At 43.5% G+C, this 14,841-nt stretch overlaps 1 protein-coding gene and 1 non-coding gene across 3 annotated transcripts; both read right to left on the reverse strand.

The window, feature by feature from the left end:
- Window positions 1-881: 881 nt before the first annotated feature.
- On the reverse strand, window positions 882-12,250 carry sfxn5b (sideroflexin 5b). 2 transcript variants are annotated; one of them, XM_037078200.1, is made up of 14 exons: window positions 12,038-12,250; window positions 7,767-7,835; window positions 7,040-7,117; window positions 6,881-6,907; window positions 6,722-6,776; window positions 6,584-6,609; window positions 6,363-6,416; window positions 6,051-6,107; window positions 5,781-5,846; window positions 5,080-5,170; window positions 4,621-4,736; window positions 4,324-4,409; window positions 2,815-2,932; window positions 882-2,539 (listed from the first exon to the last, which is right to left on the reverse strand). In XM_037078200.1, exons 1-14 carry the CDS (start codon window positions 12,092-12,094, stop codon window positions 2,462-2,464), a joined length of 978 nt encoding a protein of 325 aa, XP_036934095.1. In that variant the 5' UTR covers window positions 12,095-12,250; the 3' UTR covers window positions 882-2,461. The 2 variants fall into 2 exon arrangements, with proteins under 2 accessions (XP_036934095.1, XP_036934094.1); XM_037078199.1 differs by lacking the exon at window positions 12,038-12,250 and adding an exon at window positions 9,407-9,795.
- trnae-cuc lies at window positions 7,452-7,523 on the reverse strand. Its single transcript has one exon. It is a non-coding gene; the product is annotated as a tRNA-Glu (tRNA).
- Window positions 12,251-14,841: the final 2,591 nt, after the last annotated feature.

Raw genomic sequence — 14,841 nt, forward strand, 5'->3', positions numbered from 1 at the left:
CCCGGTGGTATTACATGTTCAGTCTGAAGGTGTACAAGGTGTTTTGGTTTCAAAGGGTTCAGTTAAGACAATAAAGAAAACCTGCAGGCAGCTGGAGGACGGCTCTGATGCAGGTCGTCTAACCACCTGGTAACGTCTCCATCACTAGAATGAAACAGGGCAGCCAGGAAATCATAAAATCAATGTTTTAAATAAAACTGTGGGCATCCAAGGTTACACAGGTAGAAGGATAGGTGTAGGACCATGATGCACCTGGGTCGGCAGAGGTGTGCAGGACTGTTTTGTTTCTTTCTTTGTTTGCTTGTTTTAAAGAGATAAATAAACCTATTTTTGTCCACTCAGTATGTTGTATTGTTGATGTTTTGTCTCTGGGGAAGACAAAACAGTTGACAAAAGTTGGGAAAGACACAAAAACACGAAATGGACCTTTAATTTTTCCTCATTAATGATATCATGCTACTTTTCACGTCACTGTTTAACTCACAGTTCACACCTGGCATAATAAACTACCACAGTGGTGCAAGAAACAACACACTTATTTAAATGATTTAATATTCTTGATTCTGTTGATGATCTTTTTTGATTTATCGGTCAATGATTGATCAATTTAATGTATGGAAACAGTGAAAAACTACTTAAAATGCCTCAGCGATGACTCGCTCACCTGCCAATACAACCAAGACAGGGACGAATCAAATAATCCAAATATTTGCAGATTAATTGATGGATTAATTATCTAATCATACAGTTAATAATATGACAAATAAATTCAAGGTATATAAAATAAATTCAAGGTAAATAGAAAGTAATGTTCAGTAAATGATGCAAACAGTCAAGCAACGACGCTCCGGAAATCCAGAAACAAACACAAAATCACAACATTAAGTGGATAAAAGTTATTTATTATATATATTTTTTTAGATAATATAGATAAATATTTTACAGTGTTTGACTCGCAAACATGAATTAATAACCTTGTAGAAGTATAATACAAAACAAATTAAAAACACTAGCTCATCGTCATCAGCAGTTTAATAATAAAGTTAATACTTTCACATTGTACAAAATCATTATTTCATTAGGAACACAGTTAAAAAAAACAGTCAGACGTCCTACGACTCAGGAAGGAGAGTTTAGTTTACAACATTTGGCTAAAAACACAGATCAGACAGTCGAGTTCTGCAGGTCCACAGTGCAGCTGACACGGTGGATCCTTTATTATTCCCTCGTCAGTGTTTTCTGTCAGAATAAATCAGCGCTGCAGGGTTCAGAGCTGAGAGGCTGACAGACAAATATACAGAGGACCCGTCGCCATTATTACAACACAACTGACCGACAAACCAATCAAATGAATCAGCCGATGAGTTTATTGCAGGTGGATCAGCAGCACCGTGTGTTGGTGGACGATGAATAACAAACAGGTAAAGGTAGGCAGGTAGATACCTGGTGTGTCCAGCAGAGGGCACTGATTGTTTATCCAACTGTGAACTGCTCAGCACAAACTCTTTCATTGGTACAACAAACAAAGGATTGTAGATTTAGTGATCTTAGTGTCTGAGGAGTTTGGTTCGAGATGATTAAGATCGTGGCTACAGGAGATGGTTTTCTCTACATGTGCCTGATAGACTCTGCTCGCTTCCCGATGGATGAACAACATTATTCCATGAGATATTTCCTCATTTTGGAGTGTTTTTCAATGATGGCGTTCTGCCTAACACAAGGACCGAAACATCTCCTGGAGGTGTTTAAGGATTTACATCATGTCCACGCCCATCAAATCATGACATCATCCTTAGAGTCCTGTATGAACGGATGAATCTAGTTTATCCTTTGTTTTATTCAAAGAGCCTGGCAGGTGTCACTGTGTTTTTTTAAAGGGTTTAGATCAACTGATTGAGGAGAAATTAGGCTTGAATGAGCATGAAAGAGTCTCTTTCACTCAGCTCACAACTTCTCTTCTCCTCACAATCCAACAGCAGACAGATGGAGTTCAAACGAATGCCGCATTGCTCAGTAACCTGCTGGAGGCGATTATATATCTTATCATGTGTTTACGGATTCCCAAGTGGACAAAAAGTCAGTTATTGCAGGGTTAAAACCTTTCGTCACTGGAGGAAATAGCAGCAGATACGAACTAGAGTTGAGTGTGCAGCATCGTGTGGCCTGTGTGCAGGGAAACACTGCATCATACATATTAAAATAAATGTATTAATTCTAGAAAAAGAAACTGATTTCACATATACACAGCTGCTTCTTCTTCTTCTTCTTCCTCATCATCTTTCAAGCCAGTCAGAAGAAACCGCGGCTCAACAATAATCGCCGGCTTCTTGATAACTGTGTAATAAAAATAAAAACAGGTTTAGAAACCCGGAGTTAGTACGCGATGATCTACCGGCTCGGCTACTGAAGCTCCCTCCTCATCAGAGCCTCCGTGCTCCTCTCCCACACCGGCCGACATCCATCATAAACCCTTGTTGTAGGTCACCACCTTACAATCTGTTGCCATGGCGATCTCCGGCTCCAGGCGAGACACCTCGATCTGCAAAAAAACAAAAACAACCATGAAGACTAAAGGCAAAATATTCGAGCTGTGCATCTCTCTGAGCCTGGAGAAACCCACTTGGCTTTTTTTTTTTTAATTAGACGTTGGAGGACACATCTGGAGCTAAGAGGTGAACGCAGGCTCGCGAGGCCGCGGACGTGCATTTCAAGTGGTGTATAAGTAATTTGAATTCCTCCCCAGCTGCTCCCTTCTCAGCCAGCTGGCCTTGGATCCGCAGCACAGAGGACAGTTGAGCCGACGCTTTACTGTACCTGAGACATCTGGGGGAACAAGCTGATGGCCACGGGCAGCGACAGGCCGAAGGTAACCAGGCACACGACGCTGTGGATCGGCAGCAACAATCTGCGGTTGCTCTGCAGAAATCGCAGCCTGCACGAGTCGAGACAGGGAGAAAAAAAAAAAAGGCAAACATGAGCCTTCTGTGTGGATCGATTCCCGGGTGACTACCGCGAGTTATTCTTGGACACGGAAGAAAAAAACCATCATGTGCAGATTTGGGGGAGCTATTTTCCACAATTAGTGGGCGGGAGATTTATCTGTCTGCGCCAAAGTCCCAGTTCTTTGTTTAATGAGTCTGACTGAACGTATCCTCTTTTATTCAGTCGCACAGAAAATAGAAACTCTATTTTTATTCACAGACTTCTTTGTGTTTTGGAAACACAATAGGCGATATCATTTCATCCGTTTGAGCTTCTGAGCCGGTTCTTTTTTATGATCTAGCGAATGAGCACATGCTGATTAGACTCAGTGGGGCACAACATATGTTAGCTCTGGCTTATTACACTCATTAATATGTACTGTAGGTTTTGTTCCCTGCACAGACAGACGGCAGCAGGCCATCTGAAGACAGGAGGAAACTGAGAGTGAAGGGTTTGGACAATCGTAAAGACAGAAAATTAAAAAACCGTTCGAACCTTTAGGATGTCAGGAGCTGATGGAGCAGTTAGCTACATCTCGCTAGTTACTTTACTTATCGTCTTTCAGCGGAAACAGTTCAGCCTCTGTTTGAGCCTCTGTTTTGTGGGATAAACGGGGAGGAAACAGCAGATGATGCTAAACTTGGCTTTAGCTAAGACTAACTATGGCTTTGTCACCAGCTAACTTTAACTTTACAGCGTGGTTTTAAGCTCTTTTAAATGCAAACTATAAATGTCTATGGTATAAAAATATGTATATAATGAACTAATAGTAGAATTAAATCGTCATCATTAAATCAGTTTCTATAACTGCTTTTTAAATGAGCTTCGGGACAGACTGACATTCATGAGTTATTATATTTCATCATAGAGTTTCTCTTACTGTCTTCTCCCGTTCTACGACGGTGTCGTTCACACAACACAATAAACTCTGTTTTTTTCTACTTAATAAGTATTCTACTGGGCTCTTACGGCTCTCGGTTAAACAGGTTACAACACGAAACATGTGACCGCTGATGAAGGGCAGCACTGATTTGATTAAAGGCTGAGAACCACTGATAGAGGCAGAGTTTTCATCCTGACTGATGTCTAATCAACGCAGCATAAAAGGAGACATTTCTCCTGTTTTTAAAATAATGTTTATCTAAAAATGGAAAAAAGATTAAGTGGTTTCAGCTTCTCAAATGTGACACTGACGTTCTTGGGATTTGGACTGCTGCTCAGACAGAAGGCATTAACAGATGTGACCTCAGGCTCTGGGAGCATTTTCATATTTTATGTTTATAAATAACAAAAGTTATTAAAGGAAAAACTATAACAACAACTATACGTTTCAGTACAAACCTCTCTAGGTAGGACATAATGATGGGGGGCAGCACAAAGATCGGCATCGGGAGGACCACACGTGTGAACGCCGTCTCCATGATCGCCTGAGGAAGAGGATGAGAACATTGTGCACACGCTTCATTTCAAATACTGCAACGACTCGGATTTAATTTCCTCTTTCACGAGATCAGAACGTGTGCTGAGTGACGGCCGGGAGCCGAGCAGGAAGTAATGAATTTGCAGCCACCTTCACGTTTACAAATCGGCGAGAATATCCATGTTTAATGCAGTCGAGCGACAAAAAATTCAACTCACATGCCTCGCTGCAATTTTGGACGATCCCACCACCTTCCCGTTGCTGTCCAGAACGTCGACACCTTCAGACAGCTCGTTGTGTCTCATCAGGCCCACGTTACAGATGTTTGCACTGGCTGGAGAGACAAAGGCAGGTTTTTTTTTAACTGGATTCAATTCCACAGGACAAGAACAGACGCTGATCACAAGAATTACAGTAACAGAAAACATTTAATTCCTTTAAAACAAAGCCCAAACGTAACCACAGACTTATTAAACTGTAATCTTAAAGCAGTCTTTGAAGAGTGAGGTCATACAGGACTGTTGGTCGGCTGTAAAACGACTCAACTTCATTAAAATACATATCCATATACAGAAATTACATTAATGCAATAAACAAGCAGATTTTGTGTGACACCAGCAGAGGGCCACATCATTAGGGGGTCGTTACGTGACACACAGGGTCCTTTGTAAACCCACCTACAGCTGGGAAGGGGACGAGTCTCTGTATTATCATTCTGGTGGCAGGGCTCAGCTTGTTGGCCTTCTGAATCAGCACATTCAGTCCCACCTATAAGTACAAGAAAAACATGGCTGCTGCAACTCACTGTAACATCAGGAAAGACACATCAGGGGCCTCATTTCTAAAAATGTTTGCAGATTTGTGCTGACGTTTGACTCAGTAAAGATGCTGAGCATTAAAAACCTGGTGCTCCGAGAATCTCGTCCGTAACTTACGCAACTGCGATCCATAAATCTCAGAGCAACTTAAAGGGCCCACATAACAGAAAGAGAGGTTTTTGATAATAAAGCAGGTCCAGGTCCTATAAGAATACTGAAAAAGTCTCAAAATGTTCAAGTAATGGAAAAAATCCACACAGTCCACATTCATCACCGGCACTTAAAAGAGCCATCAGGCAACTTTATAATCAGCCATGGTCATGAAAACACTGGCAGAGCTGATGTAGAAACACCTTGGCTGGTGCCTGCTCAGGCCTGTGAGAGCTGACCAATCAGAGCAGACTGGGGGGCCTTAAAGAGACAGGAGCCAGATCAGAAAAATAGCATGGTGCTTCTACCTATGAAGCAGGTAGTTGTTGTTATCAGTATCAGCTGACAGAGATCCATACTGTGCATCCCTACAGAAAATATTCTGATATCAGATTTTACTGAACACTCACTGCGATAGAAACAGCGCTGGTCACAGCTCCCACATAGCCTTGAAGAAACTTGGATGTTGGCGTCGGCTGAGGAGGAGCAACAGAAATATTGTGATACAGCTGCTATAAAAAGTCCTTATATTGATAATTTCACACAAGTTAGTGTCTTTAAGAAAACACGTGTTATTCTCATATGAGAAGAAACAACATCAATCTAAAATCTAAAGCGACCGGAAGTTAACTGTTTTATTTTAAGGAGTTGAGATCATCCACAGTAAATAGCTCCTGCACCTTTGTGGCGTTGCGGTTGGCGTAGTTCACGCAGGCGTTGTGACTCTGGTTCAGCCACTGTGGGAAGGAAGAGGGTTAAAGGAGAAAAGGAAAAACAAGAAAGTGTGGAAGAAAGTGAGGGAAATAAGAAAGGTGGAGGCAGGAGAGAAAGAAGCCACAGCACACAGATCAGCAGCACTTTGTTTTACAATGCCCTGGTTGCAGCGTACAGCAGGTGGTGAAGCGCTGCACGTACACAATAAAAGCTTACCAGATGTTCAAAATGTACAATAAATGCAATGGTTGGTACAATATGTTGATTGTTTACAGTACCTGCCATATAATGGTAGACACCACAGTCTGATTTGGGAGAAGAAGGCCAATGACCTAGATGAGACCAGGGAATAAGAACTTATTTCTGGGGCAAAATAAGTCTTGAGTCTCATTTCATCTATCTCCAACCACGACCATGTCAATGGGCGTCTGCACAGCCAAGTTAACTTCTATGAAATGCACGAAAATAAAAACGTGTGACTTTTCATATGAGGACTTACAATCGGCGTTCCAAATGGTACATAACCTGCACAAGCGAAGAAATGACTGTCAGTGTGAGAAAAAAAAAAAAACACGCTGACAAAACGATGGAGAAACTTCAACAACTCTGTCAGAAAGATCTTCATCTGAGGTCGTACCTGACATTCGAAATGGCATGAAGATCTTCTCTCCTGTGTCAGGATGAATGATGGCCTGCGTGCAGAGAGCATGACATCATCCTCATGCTGCACCAGAAGAGGCTCGAGTGCATGGAGGTGCGGCTAACTTATGACATTTATGACAGGTGAAGCACTTACCTGCTTGATCTTCTGGGCGTCCCACAGCTGCACAGGTGAGCGGCGCAGTTGGAGAGAAGAACTCCAATCAATCACGATCATTTACATCTTTCTGTTTTTATCACATTATGCAGCAAACTTCATTTCATTTGTATCACATCGACGTCGATAAAGACTCACCTGACTGTCAGAGACTCCAGGTGGAAGCGTGCCATGTTTAAAGTCATCAAGTAGTTTGATGCTTTCTTTCAACTGTTTCTGCAGACAAAAGAAAAGAGAAAACAATTAAAGAAGAAGCTGGATAAGAATGAACATGAAGGATTTAACAAAGAAGCCAAGAACATTTGAGTAAAAAGGTTTTGGCTGCAACAACATTTTACGTGAACGTCCGTGGATGTTACTGACTGCCAATAACTTGAATCGTTTTGTTTGTAAAATGTCAGATAAGAGTGAAAAATCACAACAGCATCAGTTTTTTTAAATCCACGATCGGACACAGTCACTGAAACACACACAGGAAACAGCAACTCTTCACATCTTGGTTTGATAGATAGATACTTTATTGATCGCAGAGGAAATTCAAGAAAGGTAGTTCCCTGACCGGGAATCGAACCCCGGCCGCGGCGGTGAGAGCGCCGAATCCTAACCACTAGACCACCAGGGACAGACAGAGAACTTAAATAATCCCTTCAAATGTTTGGTGTCATCTAATTACAAGCAGCTGCAACTTTTCTTAAATAAAATATTACCATTCGTCACTCATTAAGGTTTGATAACCAGCACAAGACAAATGATCAGTCTGACTGATTATCAGATCTGAAATTCTAATAAGTGTCTGTATCTGTTTCATATATATTGCAGCCACATGGTGCGAACATGTATCAGCCACACAGTACAGATGTTTTACCTCAGACACGAACAGCGTGCTGGGGTCGATGACGTCTATGAAGTGTCTCAGACGACCGAGGAATGAACCCTAGAAGAGACGGCATGAAAACTAGTTAATACTTTATAAAGGTAGACACACAGTAACAGCAGACGATCCTGCGCTCTGTGAATGGATAATACTGTAGTTACACACAGCCTGAAACAGTCACCCCATCCTTCTGTTATTAATACTTCCTTCATGAGGTTAACGTGGAACTACAGACGGCAATCGTCTGGAGAATCTGAGGTGTGAATGCTGGGTCTCAAAAAAAGCTGATGCTAAACTGCATAGCTGGCTTAAGGGCCCAAGAGCTGAAGGGCTGAAGGAGTCTGAAGAGTTACTGGAAAACTGGGACGTGAGTCTAGTTATTGTGAGTGGGACTGAAAAGTTGCATGTTATCTTTAAAAGATTTGAATGGAGTTCTTGGCTTAAAGAGTGAACAAGTAAAGAAAAGTTGAAGATTAAAAAATGGGAAATGAATGACGAATGTGAACTATAGTGTATGTTGGGAGCTAAACTGTTTTCCTGGAGTGAATCTGGATAAATATGCAGCTGAGGGAGTAGAAATATCAGCTGGGAGCGACCACTTACTTTACTTTGTATAAAGACGCTACTGAAGGAGTGTGAATATCGACTGGAAGCTGAACTGCATGACTTCACAAATTAGTGGGAGCTAAACTGCAGTGTTGGCTCAACTTCGTATGAAGAAGCAGCTGAAGGAGTTTGACTGGTTTGAAAAGTGGGAAAGACTCTAGAAAGTATGAATGGGACTGAAAAGTTTGCAAAAGCTGCCGCTGACAGAGTCTAAATGTCGGCTGGTAGCTGAACTGCATTGCGTAAATTATGGCCTGCAGCTGAACAAACAAGAGACACTAAACGACCACTTGCTTGACTTCACATGAGGAAGCTACCAAAGGAGTATGAATATTGACTGGAAGCTAAACTGCACTGCTACCTCAACTTTGTATTAAAAAACTCACTTAAATACCCTGATTCTGACAAACAATCATGAACACCTCTGTGTCCTAAGTTTTAGCTCTGGTCATGTAGGTGAATGTTAATGTAATAGGCCTACATTTTAGGAAAAATAGCTATTAAATATCAAGCTACAACATGGAGATGGTTAGCTTAGCACAAAGACTGGAAGGACGGGGAAACAGCTAGCGAGTGCAAGCAAAAGAAACAAGATGCTAATGCTAAAAGGTGGATTTCTAGCAGTTTACCACCGTTTCCGATCTTTGTGCTAAGCTAACATGACCGACTGCTTCACATCCAGCGCGCAGACACGCAGAGTCAGTCGATCTTCTCATCTCACACCCTGACTGAAAGCAAATTTTTAGTAATTACTTGAGTAACTGTATGTTTTGAATATCCATGCAGGACAATTAATCCTTCCTCTGATTGCTAAATGAAGTGAGACGCAGTTAAAAGCCCTGAATCATTAGTAAAAAAAGGGTCTATGAGCTTTGATTCTTGGCACGATAAGTTTTCCACGCACAAATCCAGGCCGAGTAAATCAACAATGGGACAAAATACAACTGTAGACGTAAAACCAAAATGTGCTTCTTGCGACGAACAGTTTTAAAAAAACCTGCACGAACAACCCTGAGTTACTTTACATGTGACAAACACATTCCTCTGAGCGAGGCCTGGAGCTGCTGGTCAAGCGCCCTGTTCTCTGTTCCCCCCGCCGTCTTCATCAGCATGCCAATCGCTCGTCATGTGTGCCAACAGTCTGAAAAGGCCCCGTAGCAGTTTATGCCAAGAGTCTCTTTTGGCGAACCAGATGGGCGAAAAACATGGCAGCTTCAATCAGATTCCCTCGGAGACATTTATCAGTTATGAAGGGCAGAAAACAACAGTGGAACAAACCCCTCTATATTCTAATTATCTGTTCAGCACCGGGTCCTAATTGAAATGACGGGAAAATAACACCCTCCTCGGTCCTCCCGACGACCGCGGATGAATGAATCTTTCCGTCATGTATCTCTGCATTTTCTTTCCTGCCATCCCTCCATCACACATCTCCTCCTCCTCCTCCTCCTCCTCCTCCTCCTCCGACAGGCCATATGTGCTGCAGTGCTGTTTTGTAAGTGTGGGGTAGAAGACAGGATCCAATGCGAGAAGCCGGCTTTAATTATGCATGAGCTCCAGCTCCCCGGAGAGTACACAACAAGGCTCGGGTAGAGACGGAGCGCGGCAGAAAGGCAAAGATTCGTGCTGATTCAAAGGACTGGCCTAATTTTAACTGCTTTGACGTAAGGAAGTGAAAAGTGTTACAGCACCTTCGTCAAGCCCACGTGAACTTCAGGTTGCAGATGGAGAAATAAAAAATTAAAAAAAAAGGTTTGTAGGGGTCAGACGGATGTGAGATGTACTGGGAAACACATGAAATAAAACAAAAGGACTGAGGAGAATCTTTTCCTTACGGTTACTGTGATCTGAGATTAGAATCTGTGATGACGACTGCGTCAGACAAAAGAGTGTAAAATAAAGTGTTGATCAGGCTTCTGTGTGTTAATTGGTGTGATCATGAGTGGATGACGGACCGACATCAGGACAAGAACCTCCGGAGACACAAACCAAATGTTTCTACGTCTGTTCGTGATCGTTTTTTTGACTCTTTAAGATTTTGTGTCTGTTTGTTTTGCAGTTGTGTTTTTGTCTCTTTGTGGTTTTATGTGTGTGTCTGTGTCGGTTCACCGTCGTCTCATTTGGCACATCCTTGTTTTTTGCGCGTGCCTGTGGACGATCTGCACGTGTGGTCGTTTTGTGGTTGTTTTGTGTCTCTTTGTGGTCGTTTTGTATCTTTTTTGTGGTCATTTTGCATCTGTTTGTGGCTGCTGATCATCTTTGTTTGCTGCCGTTTCGGGATGTTCTGCCTGTGGAGTTGTTTCGAAGTTTTTTATTGTGTCCTTTTGTAGTTACGCATCTTCATTTCTGATCATTCTGAGTCACGTCTTGCGTCTCTGTGGTCGCTGTGAGTCTCGTTGTGCTGTTGTCATGTGTCCTGTCCGGTCGGTTGTTGGTCCTTTTGTCTCTTCGCAGCCGTTTTGTATCTCGTTATTGTCCTCTTGCAGTTATGTTGAGTCTCTGAGGTTGTGCTTCTCTTTGTGACCATTGTGCGTCTCTGTGTGATCGTTTTGCAGCCAGTTTTCATCTTTTTTTGCAGCTATTTTGAGTCTTTTGTTGTTTTGTATTTCTTTGTTGTCTTTTTGCATTTCTTGTGCTTATCACTTGTAGTTGTTTTCCAGCTTTTTGAGGCTGTTGTGCTTCTACTTAAGGTTGTTGTTTTCGGTTGTTACTGCCGTTTTGACTCTCTTCACAGTTGTTTTATATCTCGTGGATCATTTTGCTTCTCTTTGAAGCCATTCTGCATCGCCGGCGGTCGTCTTGCGTCTTTTTTTTGGCCATTTTGCAGTTTTCTTTGCATCTCGTTGCACTTTGACTGACTTTTCCAACTGGAAATGTTGAACTCCTGGTCCGGTCTCTAGCAGGCAGTTCTTTCTTTTCGGCTTTTGGATTTTTTCGTCCATATGAACTTTACTCTTTGCATCACCGTCAGGTAAATAATCTTTCTCTTAGAGCTGCTGTTTAATGAATGACAGGCGCCTGAGATAACTGCAGCGAGGTTTCAGCTGCTGACGTGAAGGTCACATTATCTTTCAGGGGTGAGCGACGCAAATTCATTTTCAGAGGGCGTAAAAAAAAAAAAAAAAATGAGTAATGGGCTCAAGATGAGGACGGACAGGCCGTTCATCTCATCCATCACAGGTGGAGACTCAGTCGGTCGGCAGCAGGAACACTTGAGGGAGCTGAAACTGAGATTCTGATGAGATCCGTGAAATAAAGAAAAGATGAATAAACACATTTACATCTGCGGATTGTATCCAGACACACTGACGATGCTGGTTTCATGTCTCTCAGAGCAGCAGAGGGTGTGAAATCTGTCGAGAAGAGCCGACAGACACGCAGTACCCGCCCCTGGTCCAACCGGAGCCCACTCAGAACCGGGTCCGATCCCAGCCAGAAAGTTCACCAGCGGCTGGAAGTTGTCGCGGCTCCGTTAGAGAAGAAGCTGATCGCGGATCGAAGGCAACTTTGGCTGTGAAGTGTCCAGCAGCATCCGGGAGGAAGAGGAGCAGCAGCAGGAGGAGGAGGAGGAAGAGGAGGAGGATGTTTTTCAACCCGACAGCCTTTTAAAAAAAACAACAAAAACCTGCAGATCGGAGCAGATAAACTCGACTCACCTGGTCGTATCTCGGTCTGCCGAGCTGGAAGGCAGGACACGCCGCAGATTCCGCCATGACACCAACTCTTCACTTATTAATGAAGTGAATCATGAGCGGATCTCCAAGTGGGGCGAACTACACACTCACTACACTGTGTGTGTCTGTGTGTGTGTGGAGCAGCGAGGGGCGAGCCGCGGTGCGTGACGGGAAGTGTAGTCCTCCCGTTTGCGTTCACACTGGCAAAGTTGAAGCGCGTGACTACACATCCCAAATAATCGATAAGGTGAGCGAGGAAAAAAAAAAAAAAGATTGCATAACTGTTCCGATTGATCTTGTTGTGGAGGGTGTAGAGATAACAGCTGATCCAGGATCCGGTGAGGATGGAGGTGCTCCAGTTCTCCTGGTCATCCCTGAGAGGAGGAGAGGAGGAGGAGGAGGAGGAGAGGAGAGGAGGAGGAGAGGAGAGGAGAGGAGGAGAGGAGGAGAGGAGAGGAGAGGAGAGGAGAGGAGGAGGAGGAGGAGGAGGAGGAGAGGAGGAGGAGAGGAGGAGGAGAGGAGAGGAGGAGGAGGAGGAGGAGAGGAGAGGGGAGGAGGAGGAGGAGAGGAGGAGGAGGAGAGGAGGAGGAGAGGAGAGGAGGAGGAGGAGAAGAGAGGAGGAGAGGAGGAGGAGGAGTAGGTGAGGAGAGGAGAGGAGGAGGAGAAGAGGAGGAGAGGAGAGGAGAGGAGGAGAAGAGGAGGAGGAGAGGAGGAGAGGAGGAGGAGGAGGAGAGGAGGAGAGGAGAGGAGGAGGAGGAGGAGGAGGAGAGGAGGAGGAGAGGAGGAGGAGGAGGAGAGGAGAGGAGAGAGAGGAGAGGAGAGGAGGAGGAGGAGAGGAGAGGAGAGGAGGAGGAGAGGAGGAGAGGAGAAGAGAGAGGAGGAGGAGGAGGAGGAGGAGAGGAGGAGGAGAGGAGGAGGAGGAGAGAGAGGAGAGGAGAGGAGAGGAGGAGGAGAGGAGGAGGAGGAGGAGAGGAGAGGAGGAGGAGAAGAGGAGGAGAGGAGAGGAGGAGGAGAGGAGGAGGAGGAGGAGGAGAGGAGGAGGAGAGGAGGAGAGGAGGAGGAGGAGGAGAGGAGGAGAGGAGGAGGAGGAGAGGAGAGGAGGAGGAGAGGAGAGGAGAGGAGAGGAGGAGGAGGAGGAGAGGAGAGGAGGAGGAGAGGAGAGGAGGAGGAGAGAGGAGGAGAGGAGGAGGAGGAGAGGAGAGGAGAGGAGGAGAGGAGAGGAGAGGAGGAGAGGAGGAGGAGGAGAGGTATGAAGAGAATAAAGAGAGAAAATGTAGCACATGAACAAAACATATTATTATAACTTTAAAATGAGGAGGAATCGAGGTTGTTCCTCCTCATTTTAAAGTTATAACAAACAAAATGTTTTTTCCTCATGATTCATGATTTTTATTGTGTTTGATTTATAATAAAACATCACTCAGATGCTTTTATGACTAAAGAGAAACTATTGGAGGGACGTAGACCAACAACACACTGAAGGAACAATGACTCTGGTTTTACACATTTTTAATCTTCAGTAGACCGATAATCAGACGCAGATATTCAGCATTTTCCAATCATCATTATCTGTTCTTCTTTCTTTTTCTTTTGTCAGATTGCAGATTAAAATCAACCACTTTTTTAAAAATGGCACCTTTGGCTCCTCTCACACGACGGTCGGTAAACACTTAATGATCAGAATCTGCAAAGTGACTAAATGTAGTGGAGAGAAGAGAAAGAGGGTTTCGACACCAAGAGTTTAATATTTGCTCGAAATGAAAATTGATCCCAAATATCAGTTTCCAATTTCTTTGATTTCTAACAGTCGGTATCGGCCCTGAAACATCCACATCAGTCCACCTGCAGCATATTAAACATTTAACCACTAACCGGGGCGACTAGGGTGGGTCACAATATGATACTGATATTTAAAACTATTCTAAAATAGTAGTTTATAGTAGTTTATGTGAATAAAGCCAACAAATCAAGCTTTACATCCACTTCAGACAGGCTACACACCGACACATTAAGCTTATCGGCTTATAAAGTGAAGATTTTGGCTTTAATGAGGTGTAAATGATTAATTTTCAAATCAGTTTGGGATCTCTGGGCTTCCACAGACGGCAGCGGACGAGCAGAATGGAAGTATTTTATGTTACGATTGCTCTTTTTGTCCCCACCTGCTTCAGTCGTTCAGGAGGAAACTGCAACTGTAAAATGTTTTCTGGGCAACAGAATGATTCCCGGCTTCCCATCAGCACCAGGATTTTACACGTAGTGACTGAAGTATTTCTATTTCATAAGTATTACTCATTTTTTTCTAAGATAGGATCTGAAAACTTTCCTTTCCTTACATGAAACTGGGAATGGTAGAGAAAATATAATTATTTTCTGCTCAGTCTGAACAGGAAAAGGTCTATGAACAAAAAAAAAACAGGCTTCTGTTGTCATATTTTTACTTGAAAACAGAAATTATTGATGTAAATCAGCATTTCACAATCTGAAATCAAAGCTCAGAGAGAGACAAAGTGACAACAGGCTCGATTCACAGTGTGCAACAACATTATCAGTAATAAATCAGATATACTGAGGAGTCGTGTGTTAAAATCTCTGGTGGGTTTTGCAGAGCAGGTGGATGCAGGTTTCCACCCAAACTGTGAGGTAGGTGATGCCCTCTAGTGGAGAGACGTGTGCACTGCTGCAGCACACGGTACACACACACACACACACACACACACACACACACACACACACACACAGTCATTGATTAGTCTGCATCAACAACACAGCACACACACCTTGGA

Source organism: Acanthopagrus latus, chromosome 18, assembly GCF_904848185.1.
Source record: "Acanthopagrus latus isolate v.2019 chromosome 18, fAcaLat1.1, whole genome shotgun sequence".
In the NCBI taxonomy this organism is placed as follows: domain Eukaryota; kingdom Metazoa; phylum Chordata; class Actinopteri; order Spariformes; family Sparidae; genus Acanthopagrus; species Acanthopagrus latus.